General features: G+C 45.6%; 2 protein-coding genes across 7 annotated transcripts in view; one reads left to right on the top strand and one right to left on the bottom strand.

Moving 5' to 3' along the window:
- Positions 1–6,165, top strand: part of MTMR10 (myotubularin related protein 10) — a 54,848-nt gene extending 48,683 nt beyond the window's left edge. For both annotated transcript variants that reach the window (XM_019460043.2, XM_019460044.2), the window contains 2 exons: positions 2,206–2,388; positions 2,991–6,165. In XM_019460043.2, coding sequence (XP_019315588.2) covers positions 2,206–2,388; positions 2,991–3,584 — 777 coding nt within the window. In that variant the 3' untranslated portion in view covers positions 3,585–6,165. The remainder of the gene's footprint in view (positions 1–2,205; positions 2,389–2,990) is intronic.
- Positions 6,166–7,487: 1,322 nt separating this feature from the next.
- The window catches only part of FAN1 (FANCD2 and FANCI associated nuclease 1), a 33,835-nt gene continuing 22,596 nt past the window's right edge, over positions 7,488–18,726 (bottom strand). For 2 of the 5 annotated variants that reach the window (XM_053888788.1, XM_053888789.1), the window contains exons 9-11: positions 16,571–16,735; positions 15,908–16,058; positions 13,208–15,311 (exon numbers count right to left, since the gene is read on the bottom strand). In XM_053888788.1, the coding sequence (XP_053744763.1) occupies positions 14,656–15,311; positions 15,908–16,058; positions 16,571–16,735 (972 nt within the window). In that variant the 3' untranslated portion in view covers positions 13,208–14,655. Of the gene's footprint in view, positions 7,738–8,955; positions 9,037–10,744; positions 10,874–11,484; positions 11,680–12,253; positions 12,358–13,207; positions 15,312–15,907; positions 16,059–16,570; positions 16,736–18,726 lie in introns of those variants that run through there. The other 3 variants (XM_019460039.2, XM_019460040.2, XM_019460037.2) reach the window with 3 other exon arrangements.

Below are 18,726 nucleotides of genomic sequence, written 5' to 3'. Positions count from 1 at the left end.
GCACACCCCTAGTACACTCATGCATGCACACACACACCTTGTGAGCCTTCAAAATGTACACAAAGCTAGGAAATCAGCCTTGTTAGATGTAGAACATTCGATGTAAAATGCCAGTACATCGGCCCTAAGGTCCCAGTGACTGCAGTGCCTCCAGCAGGCACTGAGCAGAGGACTCTGCAGAGCTCAGGTTGGACCCCAGAGACACTCACTCCTCACCCTGCTCCTAGGCTGGACTCTGGATGTGCCCAGATAAGTTTACAAATAGCTTTCGATGTGGAAATAAAAGTTAAATATTTTTTAAAAGTATATCATCTGAGGGTGCCTGGGTGGCTCAGTCAGTTAAGCAGCTGACTCTTGATTTGGCTCAGGTCATGATCTCATGGTTCATGAGTTCAAGCCCCGCATCATCGAGGAGCCTGCTTGTGGTTCTCTTTCTCCCTCTCTGCACTTTGCCTCTCCCATCTACACTGTCTTTCTTGCTCGCTCTCTCAAAATAAATAAATAAACTTAAAAAAAAGTAGATCATCTACTTTCCCTGGTCCATGCTCTAATACTGTATTGTTTTTTTAGCCTGGCCTTTTTCAAAAGCTTTTCCTGGCGAGTACTAGCATGGATCCCTCCTTGTCTCATCACTTCATACTGATGATTTGATGTAACAGCCAGATTGAAGGCCATCAGTGCCACCTCTGCCCTCCTTGGGAAAATGGCTTTTGATGTAAGGTCCTGATTAGCACAACCGCTGTTCTCAGCTTAGTCTCTTCCATAAAGACGTTTCCTTCTCTTCTGAGGCCACCTTAGATGCTCATGGTCAGGTACTCTTTGTGGAAAATCTGATCTTTGGAGATAAACATTTTTAGTTTTCACATAAAAAAAGATGAGTGTTTTCTGTTTATTTTTCTAGAAGGGCCATTAAAACAGCTCTTAATACTGTCTTTTTAAAGGAAATGGGTTGTTTCTACATGCATATATATTTTGAAATTTCAAGTAACTAAAAAGGTTTTTTTTTTTTAATATATTTGGTGCTTAATGAGTTAAGTTTTACTCGTTTGCAATAGGACATTTTGTAAAATGCCCTATACTGTTAGATAGCTTATCTGTTTCCTGCTGGCCCTGAGTCAACACTACAACATGGGTCACACCTGGTCATACCTGTGGTGTGGAGCTGGTGTCCTGACCACAGTGCTTCTTTAGTAATAACAATGAGTTTTTGCCTTTTTCCTAATTTCCAAACAAGTTCTTGGTTGTTTGGAGAATACTGAAAAGTACGGAGCAGAAAATAAGAATCAGGCCTCTCCCACCATCCAGGGACTCGGTATCTTGAGAAATTTCCTCCAGAGAACTAACCTACGTAAACCGATGTGCCAGCCTGCTTTGGCCCTCAGCCAGGATGACAGCCCCTTTCTCCATGCCACTAAGTGCAGCTGCATGGTTTGATGCTCCTCACCTTCTCCACACAGAGGCAGTGGGCTGTCTCCCTGCAGCATTGTGCCCTGCATCAGTAGGCCGCGTGAGCCCACAGTGGGCTGGAGGCAGGCTCCTGGGAGCAAGAGGCCCGGCCTCAGTGTGTGGTCTTCGTGGTCGTGGCCAGATGCCGGGACTGTGTGCACAGGGTCTGAATTCCCTCCTCCCTGCTCCTGGGGTGTGGTTCAGATACTGAAGGTCACTGGATAAGTGACGTGTGAGCGTGGACTTAGAAAATGGGATAAAATAGATGGCAGTGATCACCACGCACAGACTGTCTTACACATCCACTCACCAAGTTCTGTGCCCAGCAGGTAGTTGCGTAAATGTATCACGTACTCAGAAAGTAAAGTGCTACAATTACAAAAGTAACTGGGACACCTTGAAGACTTTATAGTATGGCTTTCCTGAAATTTTACTTGTTGTAATAATATATTCCTTGCTCAGAGGGTCCAGCTTCCTTGGTGGCTTCCAGAAGAAAAGGTGCTAGAGGGTCCAGCTTCCTTGGTGGCTTCCAGAAGAAAAGGTGCTCTCCTTGCTCATATAGGGTGTGAGGTGTCCCTCTGATCCAAGGTGCCAAGAGTGTCTCTTCTCTCAGAGCAAAACATGCTGCTCCCGGTGAGCTAGAGTTGCTCTAGTCCAGAAAATTCCCCATAGTGAGAGAATGATTTTGGCTCATCAAAAAAAATATATGAGAAAATCATTTGGCATCTTCTCATAAATGTTCAAATATTTATCTTGCAGGAATTTGCTATAAGCAAAAATATCCAGCTGGGTGACGAAAAGGGTTTAAAATTCCCCTCAGTTTGGGACTGGTCTCTTCAGTTTACAGCAAAGGATCGCACCCTATTCCATAACCCCTTGTACATCGGAAAGAGCACACCCTGTGTACAGAACGGTTCTGTGAAGGCTTTCAAACGGACAAAGGTAAATTACAAAAACGCACCAACAATAAAAACACAGTGTTTGCTTACACCTAACAAAGGTCATATTTTCAGAACACAGAGTATTAAGATCCAGGTCACTTCCCTTGACACTGCCAATGCAGATTTTGAGGAATCATTTGCTTTGTAACTGAAATGACCATGCCCTGACTTTTCTTCTTGGTGACTGAGGCCCACAGAGCTTGCTCAGCATGTAGGATTCAGCGGATAGCAGCTCTGAGCCTGAGAGGCCCCATTCCTGAAGCCCATCCACTTGCCTTTCTTTCTAGAATCAGCCAGATCCTAGGTTTCTCCCTAACCCAGAGGTCTTAGAAATTTGCACTTTAGCAGAATGATGAACGGGAGGTATCCCCTCCCTGCCAGGTCGCAGGCCAGCGCTAATGCCCTAGGCAGAGCCCATTGCTAGCTAATGGGACTCAGGTGGAAGAGGATCAGGAGGAGGGTTGCAGGGGAAGGGACAGAATGTTATGACCGCCATTCCCCCATTTTGTCCCCACATCCAGTGAATATTTGCCACTGGGCCTTTCCTGTCTATGCAAAGGGGGAGGCTCCAGGAAGGTAACGCTGAGGTCGCTCTCCTTCCAGAAAGGCTACAGCTCCACACTGAGGGGAATGCCAGCTTCCTTGAAGAACGGGATCGTCACCGACCAGGACCTGGTGCCGAGGCGAAACTCCCTGATCCTGAAAGGAAAGCCGGAGCCGCTTCCGCAGCCCGGCGACCAGGCCCGTGGCGCAGAGCAGTATCTCCGAGAGTGGTTCTCCCGGCCGGTGGACCTGCATGGCGCCCTTCTGCCGCACGTCTCCGGGACGCACGTCAAACTCTGGAAGCTGTGCTACTTCCGCTGGGTCCCCGAAGCCCAGATCAGCCTCGGGGGCTTCATCACCGCCTTCCACAGGCTGTCCTTGCTGGCCGACGAGGTGGATGTGCTCCGCAGGACGCTGCAGCAGCACCGGGCCGGCCCTCCGGAGACCCGCTGCCCGGAGCCTGACCAGAGCCGGATGTACTTCCGGGTGGGCGGCCCACAGGCGGCGGGGACGCCAGAGTTCCTGTCTTCATCGTTCCCCTTCTCTCCCGTGGGCAACCTTTGCCGGCGGAGCATTTCGGGAACGCCGCTGAGCAAGTTCTTGAGTGGGGCCAAAATCTGGTTATCTACCGAGACGCTAGCAAACGAAGACTAACACACCCGTTTTCTGAACGTTTTGAGGGGAGCCATAAACCGGCTTCCTCTGAATCAGAATTGCTAACCTAGGCATCAGAGGCTCTAAAAATTTTACGTGTCGGAATAATAGTTGAAATTTGCACTAATATTTAAAAACAAGTCGAGTTAACACTTCCTCACAATTCTTTTTTAAAAGACCTTTTCTTTTTTATGTCCTCTTTCTGTCATTTTCAGTCTGGCCCAGTTTCGGGTGATCTGTAGGCAGACATTCTATTTTTACTACTGTGAGCAAACAAATCAGGTTTTGTCTGTGACGTTTATTTTGTCTGCATCCACTTTCTCCCACCAGCCACTAAAGGTTGCCTGATCCTCAGCCTGGCACTCCAAAGAAACAGAGGTCAGGAAAGTTAAGAAATTAACATTTAGTCTATTTTCAAGAGCATCCGGTCAGCTCTAATAGGTATTAATGTATTTTTCTGGTCACTTTCTATTCTAATTGAACTCACCTGAGGGTTCAGTGTTCCAAGGCTATTATTTATTTTAGATCACCTTGTTTGGGACCGTAGATCACTGTGTTTTAAAACCATGAGTTTGCTGTTAACTTCCCAGGACTAACTTTAAAATGATATGCACTGCTGACTTTAAAAGCATTTGCTATAGATAATATAAACTTAGAAGTGCCTTTGACATTGAGGTATGCATAACACAAAGTAAAACACAGTTTTCAGTTTTTAAAATCAGGGTGTTAACCTACATATTGGTAATGGGCTTGTCACTGCTGAGCTTCATACCAATAGCCAGGAGTCCCCCAAACCACATTTCCTTTCCTCTGAAAGTCAGCGAGGACACAGCGGGCCTGTGGGGTGGTCGGTGTGGGTGTGACAGCGGCAGGAGCCATTGCTGTCGGCACCGAAGCCCACCCTCCAAAACAGAGGGCTGTTGAGAGGGATTTGGGTGTTTGCTGCCCGTATTTCCAGTCTGGTAAACTGTTGTTGGCACTTTACCTTGGAAATAACTAATGAGTCGGGTCACCTGCACAGAGGTCCCTCCTCCCGCCCACACAGTTCTTAGTGGTTAGGTTTAGCCAACAGGAGAAATAAAGTGTACTTCTCTCAAAATACTGCCATTTTAATATTGAGGGAAACCCCCCCCCCTCCCCCCGCCCCCGACCTCTGACAGCGGTATTGACAGGGAGAAGGTGTGTTCTGCGTCAGACTGTGGCGGGAACCCAGCCAAAGCTGTGGGGTCGGAGCTGAAGCTTGTTAGGGCGACTGGCGGTCAGCACCATCCCCCTCCTCCCCACCCCCCTCCTCCTCTGCCCACCCTGTTCCCTGTTTACAGGATGGATGTTTTCAGATTGGGCTGTTAGTTTCTTAAACTGCCATCTTAAGCTTTAGAAAAGTTTTATAGTGAAGTGGCTAGCTTCTAAAACAAGTTTTTTCAAAGCGTGTTTTACCTTTATGTGTAATGAATAGCTGTTTCAAAATGTCTGAATTATTTTCCTTTTTAAAGTTGATGTCTCTGGACCTAAAGGGACAGAAGTTCTTACACAGTGTCTTAGGAAATTTGTCTTCTGGATCAACCCAGTTTTTTCAGCTTGTTGCCTAGAAAATAAGGGCTTTTTTCACCTTATATAAATAAATAGCACTATTGCCATTAAACATTTTATACTACTTGATTGGAAACCAGTCTCAATCCCCTTAAAGTCCCACAGCATATCCTGCTATTGAAAGTGTGATAATTCTCCCTCTTTGATTAAACTGCCTTTTTATTATTACAAATAATTCTAAATTGGCGGGGGGGGGGGGGGGTGGGGTCTGGGAGTGGTTGTTGAGCATTTATTTCTAATCCTCTTCCCTCACACATTTATTTCAACTCCTTTAGTGATTTTTTTTTTAATTTACAAGTTTAAAAAAGATTAGGTACTATTAACATACTGTCTTAAAATAGAAAATGTGCATATTTTTGTATGATAATCAAATGTAGTAAAATATGGTTTTTAGTTTTATTTTTGCTGGATGGTTGTTCTATCATGATTATTGTGCCACAACTTATGCATAATATGAAAAACAACTATAACAGCTTTAAGTCCTGGCCATTCTAAAGCTGCCTGGCACCTCTGCTAGCAAAAAGGATGTGGTGGTGACCGAAGTCCTCCGTGTGGTTACGGATGCTGCACCAAAGAGCGCTTCACACTCTCCAGCCCCACAGCCCCGCGAGCGAAGTCTGTGCCGAGGGGCACCGCACGGGCTCCAGACAGCTTGGGACTTTCTAGTACTGAACTTAAAGATGTACAATGTCTTACTGTTATTTTATGATGGAAACCAGTTTTAAAACCAAAAATGTCTTAACTTTATTTAAGAAAAGTATATTAATGTGTGCTAACAGAGGGTGAAAACTAGTCAACATACCTTCAACAAAATCTGCTTGCTATAGCAGTAACCTCAAGTAGAACTTGATTTTGAGAGAAAACTAAAACCTTTGTGCCTAAAATTACGACCTGAGTTAAAGTAGGATGAGCAGGAAGATGAGAGCTCTTGTTCAACAGTGATGAATGTGAAGGAAATTTTGACTGCTAAATAAAATTTCCACAGAAATTGGTTGTTGTAGTTATCGATGTGAAATCTACAAGAACATAGTGATTGAAGAAGCGAAGGCATTTTCTTCCAGCCACACTTGTGGGGGTGTCATCCAACTTCTTTGCTCTCAAGCAAGGTTGTGATCAGTTAACATTTTCAGCATTGATTAGAACTGGCTGTGGTTAAGGCCATCTGGGTATTAATGGACTATGCCCTAACTTGTCCTTCCACTCAATAAATTACCAAGCTCGGGGCATCTGGGTGGCTCAGCCTAAGTGTCTCTTAATATTGGCTCAGGTCATGATCTCAGGTTCATGAGTTACAGCCCTGTGTCAAGCTCTGTGCTGACCGTGGGGAGCCTGCTTGAGATTCTCTCTCCCTCTCTCCCTGCCCCTCCCCTGCTTGTGCTGCCTCTCTCTCAAAATAAAGAAAAGTTTTAAAAAATTGCCAAACTCGAGGAGGTAACATTTCCCTAAGAAGATCTCAAAATTAGTCTGTGGGGAGACTGGGATCTCCGTCCCTGACTCCTGGTCTTACTGTTCTGGTAAGCTGCCTTCCTACCATACACTTTCCTCCACCTAAGGCTCTCCCAACAGTGATAAACAGCCCTGTTCCAATGATACTGTATGTAGAAAATTGCCCCTCACCTAGTCATTAGGGATGTTTCCAAGGAGAAAGATGAAAAAGGACAATTGTCTTTGATAGACTGTTAATACCTTTGGTGATCTAGGCCCAATTAGTAAGAGTAGGCCTTGACAGATCTTTTAAGGAATTTAATGACAATTTTTTTAATTCCAAGAGAAATCAGAATTTCAATTGTTTGTACCCTTTTTAGATAATCCTAAAACAAGAATGTTAAATAGCTGAGTGTATCTGGGCATTATAGGAAACCTTAAATTCAGTTTGCCCACATACTTATTAGGAACACTATAGGCTACTTTTATAAAAGACCAAAAGCTGTGAAACATCCCATTGTTTGAATCTTTTCCAGCATTTTGCAAGTCTAGTGTAATAACATAAATGCATCTATTTCCTGAGATGGCCAACACGAAGGTTCTGTATTTTTCCTTTTTATTTTATTTTTTATTGATTTTTTTATCATTTATTTTTTATTTTGAGAGGGGAGGGGTAGAAGGAGTGAGAGAGAGACCTGTGGAGCCTGAGGGAAGGCTAAAATCCCACGGCCCTGGGATCATGACCTGAAATGGAATCAAGAGTTGGACGCTCAATCAACTGAGCCACCAGGCATGCTGGTTCTGACCTTTTAGAAAGTTCATTACCTGCTATGTGTAATCAGTGAGTACATTCAGGCCAAGACCAAATACACAGATACTGTACAATGATGAGTCTTAAACTCTCAGGTTTATTATTGACAAAATCAAAGTTAAATAAAATGTAAGAATGCTTTACGCTTTTGAAAATCTTCAATCCCAGATATTCCCAATTCCATAGCTCTTAGTTCAGACCTTTGCTCTTAGCTCCAACTGCAACCACGTGGCAGACTTCTACTTCGGCCCCCAACTTCTGCAGTTCGTGCAACCAGACCATTTGCTTATGTGAAAGACGATCGTTGGGGCCTTTAACTTCCACCAGCTGGAAGATTTAAAAAAATTATTAGTATCTTACTGAAACGGAAGAGCCAAGTAAGCTATAATAGTTTTCACTAACAACTACTTCAATGGCTTCTACTGTATTACTGTACTTACATATATAAAACAAATATACATATGTGAATTACATTGAGAATTATTCAGTACAAAGTAGGCAGTTCCCGACAGAGAATTAGTAAGTTGATTCTGAATACATAGTTGAAAATTTTTAATGTTTATTTTTGAGACACAGAGAGAGAGAGAGAGAGAGAGAGAGAACATGAGCGGGGGAAGGGCAGAGAGACAGGGAGACATAGTCTGAAGCAGACTGCAGGCTCTCAGCTGTCAGCACAAAGCCCGACGTGAGGCCCAAACTCCTGAAACGTGAGCTCATGACCTGAGCCAAAGTTGTATGCTTAACCCACTGAGCCACCCAGGTGCCCCCAAAAACAATTTTTAAAGCATGTACTAGACTGTTGCTCCCCTGCTTAAAACCCTTCAATTACTTCTTGTTATGTCTGCAATTAAGTCCACTTTTGCCATGACCCACAAAACCGTATGAGCTGGCCCCTGCCAACCACTCCAAGGGCACTTCAGTTTCCAAGAAAAGACCAGACTCTTACCAACTGAAGGGCCCTTCCATACGCTTGCTGTTCTGCTGCCTAGGACATTTCTTCTGGTTCTTCACATGTCTGACATGTTACCCTTCAATGCTCAGCCTAATTCATCTCAAAGAGGTCAGTACATCTCTATGCAGGGTCCTTCCTATGCACTTCTTTCATGGCATTTATCAGAAGATAAAACTGTTCATTATATATCCACTCCATGAAGCCAGGAACTGTGTCAGTTTTATTCACTCAACTTCAAAACAGCGATAAAAACTATCCAGATTTTTCAAATTTGATGGAAATAATAAACTCAAAGATCCAAGCAGCTCAATGAGCCCCAAGTACAGAAACATTAAGAATACTACATACAGAAACATAATTAAGTTGCATAATCAGTGATAAAGGGAATATTTTAAAAGCAGCTAGAATTTTTTGAAGCCTAAAGGAAAGGATTACAGATTGATCATTATATAGGACAGTGGAGTGGACCAATATTTTAAAGTACTGGAAGAAAAAAAAAACTATTAACATAGAATTCTTGCCTCAGAAAAAATATCTTTCAAAAACAAAGATAAAATAAAGACTTAAGACATAAAACCTAAAACATCCATTACCAGCTGACCTCCAGTTCAAGAAGGGTTAAAGTTCTTTAAGCAGAGGTGAGGTGGGATGATAGCACATGGAAGTCTGGATCTCTATAAAGGGAATAACAAGCATTAAGAAATTGTATCTATGTGAATAAATATAAAGATTCTTTTTTTTTTTAATGTTTATTTTTGAGTGAGACAGCGGAAGTGAGGGAGGGACAGAGAGAATGGGAGACACAGAATCCGAAGCAGACTCCAGGCCCTGAGCTATCAGCCCAGAGCCTGATGCAGGGCTTGAACCGATGAACCGCAAAATCATGACCTAAGCCAAAGTCAGACGCTTAACTGACTGAGCCACCCAGGCACCCCTAAAGGTTCTTAACAATCAACTGTAGAAAGCAAAAAAAATGCAGAGTTTATAACATGTAGAAATATAATGTATGAACATCACAAAGGCTGGGAGAGGAGATACAAAAATATACTCTTGTAAGTTTCTCTATACTATATATGGGATGATAAGATCACTTGAAAGTAGATAATAAGTTTAAGATGTACACTGTTAACACTGGAGCAACCACTTATATGTACAACAAAGTTACAGTTAACAAGCCAATAAAGGGTTAAAACGCAATCTGTAAAAAAAAAAGGGGGGGAGGTAGAAAAAGGAGAGGAAAGGAGAACAAGAGAGCTGAGACAAAAAACAAATATCAAAATGGCAGCTTTAAAGTCAAATGTCAATAATCACATCAAATGTAAATGGCCCAAACACCCAATTAAAAGGCAAAGGAAACCCGCCTATAAGAAATTTATTAACTATAAAGACAAAATAAGTTAAAAATAAAAGACTAGAAAAAGATACATTAATACTAATCCAAAGAAAGCTGGAGTGGCTATATATTAATAGTCAATTTCTGAGTGAAAAACGTGACCAGGAATAGGAGGGTCATTTCACAATGATGAAGGGATCAGTTCACCAAGAGGACATGAGAGTCCTTCAAGTTTGTACATCTGATCACAGAGCTTGAGGATATATGAAGCAAACTGGACAGAACTACAAGGAGAGAGACACAAATCCTCAGTTCCAGTCAGAGATGTCCTAGGACCCCAAAAGCACAATCCGTTAAAGAACAGAGAAGTGGGACTTGGCCAAAATGTAAAGTTTCTGCTCTTCAAATGACACTATTACAAGAATGAAAAGACAAGGCACAGACTGGGATGAACTATATCTGATAAAGGACTTGATTCCAGAATTTTAAATCTCAAAACTCAATAATAAGAAAAACAACCTGGGATAAGCAGCAGGATAAGACCAAGGTGAGGCAAGGGGGGGCAGGGGGGAAATGAGCCTACAACACGTGATGAGGCGCTCACCCTAAGCTCACTTAGAAGACAGTTCCCAGTCATCTCAGCCTCATGGTGTTCACACCCTGTGGAATCCCCTCCCTTTGAGCATGGGCTGGACCCTGGGACTTGCTTCTAAAGGAAGAATACAGCACAAGGGAGGGATTGTTCCTTGCACGATCAGGTTACAAGAGACAGACTTCCATCTTGCCCACACTGGCTCTTCCTGCTCACCTGCTCTGATGACGAGAGCTGCCAAGGTGAGCACTGCATGGTGGACAGGGGAGGCCCACACGCGAGGGGCTGAGGAGGCCCTGGCCGACCGCCACTGAGGTACCATGGCCCTCAGTCCAAGAGCTTTTGAGGGATTCAGTCTTGCCAACAACCATGCAAGGAATGCCTACATTGTAGCCTCTCTTTAAGTTGCTAATAAAATTATCACAGAAATAGGACTTTCCATTCTGGCCCAACTGACCTTAAAGTGATGACTCTGGGAGTCCCACACCACCAGGTCGGGGAGGCCCCCTCGGCAGTGCCGGAAGTCCACAGCCAGCCGCCTGCACACACCACTGAGGACAGGGCCGCCCAAGCAGGAAACAAGATCCTGCACACAAAATATGTGGACGGTTAGCCGTTCCCTGTGACAGGGATCCTGAAATACTTTCACTGATCACAAGATAGGAGAAAACTGTGTAATTCGACACAAGTGAATTCCAAGGCCTTCAGGTGGTGTTCTGCTTGTGCCAGGGCTCCAGAGCCACTGGCTAAAATGCCCACTGGCACAGTCTGGGGAGTCAGTTACACTTCTGTCCAGCTGGGAAAACCCTGGGGAACAGGTGAGGAAGAGGGAATGTGGTGTAAATACTCGGGAATAGGACAGTGATGGCTTGCAAAGGCCAGCAGTTGCAGGGACAGGAACGGTGCCCTCCCTGCTGAGGGTCACAGGAGGCTGTCAACTAAAGGGAAGAAGGCATAACGGGGCTTATTTTGTGCCCTGCCACATTCCCATCAAGAACAGTGGCATCTGGACTAGGGTATTATCATATATATAAATGTATGCACGGGCACAGTCACATACACACACACACACACACACACATGCATATAAACATACATACACGCGCACACGTATGCATATACATGTGTACACACACGTATACACACAGGTACATGTATATACAGGATTTCTGACCAAATCCGGCTGCAGATTCTCACCTGAGCTTGCTGAAGAGAAGCAAAGCGATCCCAGCTGACAATGGAAGCCACTCGGCCTTCCTGGGCCTGCCACGCGGCTGCCACCCAGGCCCGCAGGCTCTCCGCAGGGGCGCTGTGAATCAGCTGCAGCCTGGCTTCAATGGCCGGCCCCCTGCTCGTGAAGAAGCTGTCTGTACACAAGTCCAGTGGGCATGCCTATGTCGCAGGGAAAAGAAGCTCTCATACTGTGCCTGGAGAGACCCTGATTCATCCGAACATTCAGTACCTGTAAAATTTGGAAGCTGGCCAATCTGATTAAATGGACACATTCTTTTTTTTAAAAGATAGGCAAAAAACAATCTAAGTAATCTAACATAAAAGCAACTTATTGTACTGGTTTGCTAGCACAACAATCTGTGAAAAGAGCTTTTAGTTGACGTTGGTGGCACTCTTAGCAGGTGCGTGTAATGGAGCACGTGATGGTGCAGGCCCGGACAGGAGCCCAGTGACAGCCGAAGCCGAAGAAACCCAGGAATGGTCTCAAGGGGAATGAAGAAGGTAAATAAAGCAGGTTAAAGTTTAAAACTTAACAGACTTAACATTTTAAATTCTAGGAGCCTGACTTTAAAATAAAAACTCTTACAGAGAATCAGCACCATCCAGAAGATTGTACTTGACAGATTTCTGATGGCAGCAGGCACATGGCACACGGGTGGGCAGGAACCAGAAGGGGCAGTATCGTCTGCTAGCCTACAAAGCACATGCGCCTGGCGCTGCCTAACCTGAGTACCTGGTAGGCATTTCTGAAGACGTCTGGTATCCCGTCCATGAAGATTACATCCCACAGGAGGAGGCCATACAACGTGCTAAAGGTGGACCCTTCCCCATGAATCCCTAAGACAAAGTCATACACACACAGAGGAAGGTCAGTTTTTTCTGTTTTTTAAAAACTACCACCTTAACCTACTGCTTACTCAATCTGAAGGGAATAATAGATTTTGGGTTCAAAATCAAAGGCTGTTTTCTTGCCATTCCTAGCTCATTTGTTTACATCACATTGCTTTTCTACAGAAGGCTCATATGAGAGCGAAAATCTGAGAAATTATGGAAAAATTCAAATACACATTTCAGAGCCATAAAGTAGCTGGCAGTTCTCAAACTTTAATGAGAAACCCAGGGAAAGTTCTTAAAGCTAAATAAAAACAAATTTCCGCCTCAGGCTGCAGGGATTCAATATGGTAAGTGTGGGTGGGCCGAGAACCCCACACAGGGCTCTAGTGTAGGGACCCTTGGCCACACTTGCAGAAAGGCCCCCCAAAAGAGATCGGAGAAAGATGGGGACCCCGGAGTCCGTGCCCTCTGACCTAGCAGGTGCCATCTCCATTCACCTCACTGGACCTACCGTTCCACTGCTCTGGCCTGGACAAGCATGCCCAGTGTTTCTGAGATTCAGAGCTCTTATGGAAACTTTCTACCTCAGAGACCACCTAGCTCAGACCCCTTCCTCACACCACATACAAACTGTACTAATCGGGTGACGACCTCAGACGATCTACCACGTGCCTAGGCCATGTACATGTCATAGCAAAGTCAGGGGGACCAGGGGCTCAGCCTTGGCACAGCACGCAGGCCTGTCTCCCAGGGCGAGTCCTCTGCACTTTGCCACACCTGACCAGGGACAGTGGCTGGGCGGGCCCCCCTCTCCCCCCACATTACAGCCTTGACCAAAGGGGGTGCTGCCCGCCCCCCCCCCCCACAACCGACCCTGTCCCAATATGCAGGCAGAAGGGCACTTCTGGCTGGCAGGCCCTGCTCTGTCATGTGCCAGGTCACGGTGCAGCACAAGACACAGAGAGCAGAGACCAGGCCGTGCCTGCACGTGTGTCCTGTGTGGAAGTGCAGAGACCAGAACTTCTGCCGGAAGTGGCATGGCCGGGCCCCCTCTGTCCCGCCTTGCTGAGGCTGCGCTGTGCCTTCTGTCCCTCTCTCAGTTCTAGCCCCTCGGCCATGCAGCCTGTCTCGGAGACGCGAAAGGACAGCCACAGGAACAACATGAAGTGTCTCAGGCCTCCGGGCTGGAGCTGAGCCCTTTTCTTCAGCAAGTTGCACGCTGGGATCCTGGGCTCCTGCCCGGCCGAGAGTGAAACTGTGTGAAACTTGATTTCCAGCCTGCTTTCTGTCTGGGAGTATGCACTATCCGCCGGCCAGGCAGGAATGCTGGAGGTCAGGATCCCTGAACTCCTAAGCCATCTACGCCATGCATTTGTATTGTAAGTGAAATCATTTTTGGTGAGCTCCTTCTGAGTTAAGTCAGAAATAAATTTCCCTGAAGAGAGCCTGACATTGCCCTTACCCTCTCATCTTCTCTCGAACAGACTGACAGCAAGGGTTTGCTCACTTTCACTGCATCAATTTTAATAAATGAAGAAAATATTTTATATTCTGGAATTGGAATCATCCGTCTGTTTTTCAGGCTTGTGGCTAAACGGAAAGCATTTCACTGGGTCTGGCTCACAGCCCACCCACCACAGGCCCTGATATCCATGCCCTCCTCCCCCAACTGCCCAGTTCATGCATCTCCTACAGTTCATCTGGGGACGGCTGCTCATTCTATTCTTTCATTTCTAACCTTTCAGGTCTGTTTATCTCTGTCTTCACTGGGGTTCACACTTCTTCTCTATAGCATCTCTCTTCCCTGTAAGCAATAAAGATGCCACACAGATATTCTTAACTTCCAACACTCAGTGTCGCTTCATGATCCTCATTAATCCATGAATCCTCATCCTCGTTATGTAAACGCTTACATAATACTCAAGAGAAATAATGTCCCGATTTTCACGTATTTGAAGGTATCAGAATATTTTTAAGCCTCATGGATGGGCACAGAGAAGTCCTGTCTGGACAGAGGAAGGGCTTGGTGGGTACCCCGGGAGTGTCTGGGGTCAGCCTCCACCATCCGAGGGCGGGGGCATGGACCAAAGACTGGAAGAAGCTGGCAGTACCTGGGGCTCACTGCACCACTCCACTTTTGTACAAAGGCATGTTCAACATCTTCCATAATAAAAAGTTTAAAAAAGAACACAAGACGGGAGTGGGCCTCTCCGGGAGAGCTGCGCTGCCTCCCCCTTGTCTCTGGTGGGGCAGATGGGTGCTTTCTCTGCAATCTTGTCTCACAGTTTGACTTGACGTATTCTAGTCACTACTACCTTTCACTAAGGACAGAGTGACAAGCGCACTGTACCAATCAGAAGGCAAATTCTCAGTGTCTCCTCTTACACCAGGCCTCAGATAAAGCACTAATTCTCTGAGACCAGAATCAAAAAAGAGAATAAGAGGGAAGAGGGGCTGATGTGGATAAATACACAAACACAAGCAATTCCAGAAAACACAAGAGATAAGTAAATTAGTTAAAAACAAAACAAAACACTTGGCTGCTATGTAACAAGGCTCACCACAGGGTGACCAGAGACACCCAGAGCAGCTCCCACTAACAAGTGCAGGGTCGCCCCATGGCACGTTGGACACAGACCGGGGGGGCACCCCAAAGGCTAACGGACCCTCCCAGAGAGGGAGGGGGCTCACTCTCCACCGTTCTATGCGTAGGAAATACCCAAGAAGCGTGCTAACACCTCCAGTCAAAGATGGCTCCTGACTGGGCACAAAGGCCCCGTGACAAACTGTGCCACCAAGATACTGGAGGCTCACCTGTGTTTTACTCCGTATTTTCTTGCTCGGACCAGTCCCAACTCCCAAACAGGGACTTCCCACTTTCACTGTGCATTTCCTCTTGAGCCCCATTTGGTCACACATAGCACAGTAATGAGCTGTCAGCAGGTACAGGTGCCCTTCTACGGAGGAGAAGCCAGACCTCAGGAGCCTGTGTGTGTGTATTGTACTCTGACTTACAGACTTTTATTCTCCTCCCTCATGTGATCAAGAGAGCTCATTCTACAAGAAATTCAAAGCACTGCTCTTTCAGCAACTTCTCTGGTTTCGCGGGTGCTATGTCATTCCAGGACTTGGTCCTTCAATCCCCTTAAAGTCATTAGCTGACGATGAGGCCTGCTCACTCTTTCCAGAAGCTTGCTCTTTCCTGGCCCAGCTCCACAGCTCCTACATCCTCTAAAGGGCTCTGTTACCACGCAGCACTCCTGGTAGTCCTCTGCCCTTTCTTATCCTCTGCTGCCCAACACAAGCTCTCTGAGAGCAAAATGGGCCCCACTTGCTTCTAACGTCCTACCAGAAAGGGCTATTCCTCACAGGCCTTGGGTGGTGGATGCTGGTTATGTGGAAGATGGCCTTTAACAACTATAGAATTCTTTTCCACATCCTCCCTGGTCAGCAGCATCTTCCACCGGGGACAGGACAGAGAGACGGTAGCCACCCACTGCTGACAAACCATCACCCAGCAACAGGGCAGGCCGGGAGAAGGGCCGTGCATTACCCTGGTCGAAGCCGCTGCGTCTATAATAGGCCAATGCCACCTCCTCCACAGAGCACAGGACCGTGGCAGGGGCGGTGGGCCCCCCAGCCTCCATCACGAACACAGACTTGCCCATCCCACGCTGCGGGCACAGCCGGCCCGTGATGGTCACCTGAGACAGCAGCAGGAGAACACCCATTAGCCTCACTTGAGCTCCAGTCCCCACAAACCTGACTTCCGTGTCCTAAGGACGCACCTTCCTATACTCCCCTCAAGCCACAGATTCTCAGCAGAGTGTGAGGCCATGTGACCCACACTCTGGTGCCTGTGAGGGTGTAGACAGGTCACCGCCCCAGCCTGGGGGAAGTCATGGACCCCAAAGCTACTCTCCAGGCACCCTGACCAAGCAGGAGACACTGGAAAAGGCTGTGAGCTTCTGACTCAGGGGTTTTACAGAAAGTCACTCAACCCCGGGCATGAGCAAACCAACCCACCAGGCTGGGCTGAGCCTTCCAATGTAGGAGGCACGGGTATGAAAACAAGGAGTCACTGTCTAAAACGAGCATTAGAATTTTCTAAGTCTAAAAGAAAATGCACATTGAAATAGTCCTTAGGCTGTTTCCATTCAGGAAAAAACCCAGTACATGCTTTTAAGTCCAAAGCACCCAAAGGATATTTACTTACATGTTTAACATCTTCCACAGTTATTTCTGGTAGCCGATGGAAGAGGTGCCTGTACTTCTGACAGCTTGGAGACTCTCTCAGGCGCACGGCTCTCTGATACAGTGAAAGACGATGTCCTGTTCTTACTTCTGGATCTGCCAGCCCTTCTGCGATGCACTTAATAGCCTAACAAAGAACACGGTCCCACATTAGGATCCTGAAAGACCTCATGGCAGCATCTGCTAATTCAACGTGACAGGAAACCCCACTGTTAATTAATTATTCAATTTTGCTAATTAGCAAGTGGCCAAAGCAATAGTTCCAGAGAAAAAGGTTATTATTTCCTTAGATCTCATTCTGCTTTTAATGCACAGATGAATCATAATCCCTAACTATAAATGTCTGACACTATTTCCCAGTTATATCTGCAGACAGGGCAAATCTCAGCTACCACACCCTCAGGGAGACTGAGAAAGTTAGAGATGCCCATGGGTAACGGGCTGGAGAAGACTGACAGAAAGACTTGACTCAGTGGTTCTCAGAGCACCACCCGGGGAGCTCTGAAAACATACATGTGTTCTCCACCTCTGATCTGCATAAATGGGCATCTCTGAGCAGGAGTGGGAGTGGGGGACAGGCATCTGACCACTTCAGAGCTGCCAGTTAAGTTTCATGTGCACTCAGGAACCACAGAGCTGGTCTAGACCCCTCATTTACAGGGAGAAGAATCTTGGGTTTGGAGGACTTAAATGCATTTCCTAAGGTTATTCAGAGTTGCACAAATAAACAAAAATACTGAAAACCACAACAGGATACCACTTCACACCTAACAGGATGACTAAATCATAAAAAAGGAAAATAGTAAGTGTTTTCAAGGATGTGGGAGAAACTAGAACCCGCATGCATTGCTGGCAGGAACGTAAAAATGACTCAATACTGAAAATTGGTAAGCAGTTCCTCAAAAAGCTAAACACAGAATTACCACATGACCCAGCAATTCCACTGCTGGGTTTTACCCAAAAGAACTGAAAGCAGAGTTTTGAACAGATATTTATACACCCGTAATCACAGCAGTGTTATTCTTAACAACCAAAAGGTGGAAACAACCCCAATGTCCATCAACAGAAGAATAAATGAACACAATGTGGTCTCCATGTACAATGCAGTATTATTCAGCCTTAAAAAGGAAGGAAATTCTGACACCTGCTACAACATGGATGAACCTGGAGGACAGGCTGCTCAGTGAAATAAGCTGAGCCACGAAAGATCAAATATTGTACTATTTCACTTCCATGAAATATCTAGAAGAGGCAAATTCATAGAAACAGAAGACTGGAGATCAGTGGGGGCTGTGGGGGAAGAGGGAACAAGTAGCCACTACTCAATGGCCACACAGTTTCTATTTGGAGTGATGACAAGTTTTGGAAACAGTGGTGATGTTTGCACAAACACTATGATTATAATTAATGCAGCTGAATGTACCCCAATTAATGCCACTAATGTACCCCAAAAATTATTCAAATGGCAAGTTTTATGTGTTATATTATTTAGTACAATAAGAATAAAAAGTAAAAACAGGGGTGCCTGGATGGCTCAGTCGGTTGAGCATCCGTCTGACTTTGACTCAGGTCATGATCTCGTGGCCCATGAGTTCGAGCTCCATGTCGGGCTCTGTGCTGACAGCTTGGAGCCTGGATCCTGCTTCAGATTCTGTGTCTTCCTCTCTCTCCACCCCTCCCCTGCTCATGCTCTCTCTTTTTCTCTCTCTCAAAAATAATTAAACATTAAAAAAATTAAATAGAAAAGAATAAATGTCTTATTGCTTAAAAAAAATAAAAAGTAAAAAAAAATACTACAACAACAAAAACAGCCACTCTGAACATTAGTGAAAGATCAGGCCATCAGGAGTTGAGCAGTCAAAGGAATCAATAAGAGTGAAGGAGACACTGATTCAGCTCCACCACAGGGAGGGGATGTCCAGCTACCCCCCTCGGCCTGGCCCAGCTGCTGAGCACTTTGCAAGAATAAGAACTCTGCTGATGAATTCCTTCGCTGGAGACTGAGGTAAAGAAATGAGCAGGATGGTAACAAAATGATGAAGACTGTGAGTGTGGCCAGTACGATCTCTGAGAAAGGGCTAAAAGGAACTAGGATTTTCTAGAGGTCTCAAAAATAAG

This window comes from Panthera pardus, unplaced genomic scaffold, assembly GCF_024362965.1.
Source record: "Panthera pardus isolate Hobbes unplaced genomic scaffold, ASM2436296v1 HiC_scaffold_24, whole genome shotgun sequence".
Classification (NCBI taxonomy): Eukaryota; Metazoa; Chordata; class Mammalia; order Carnivora; family Felidae; genus Panthera; species Panthera pardus.
This window is presented reverse-complemented; position numbering and strand designations above follow the sequence as displayed.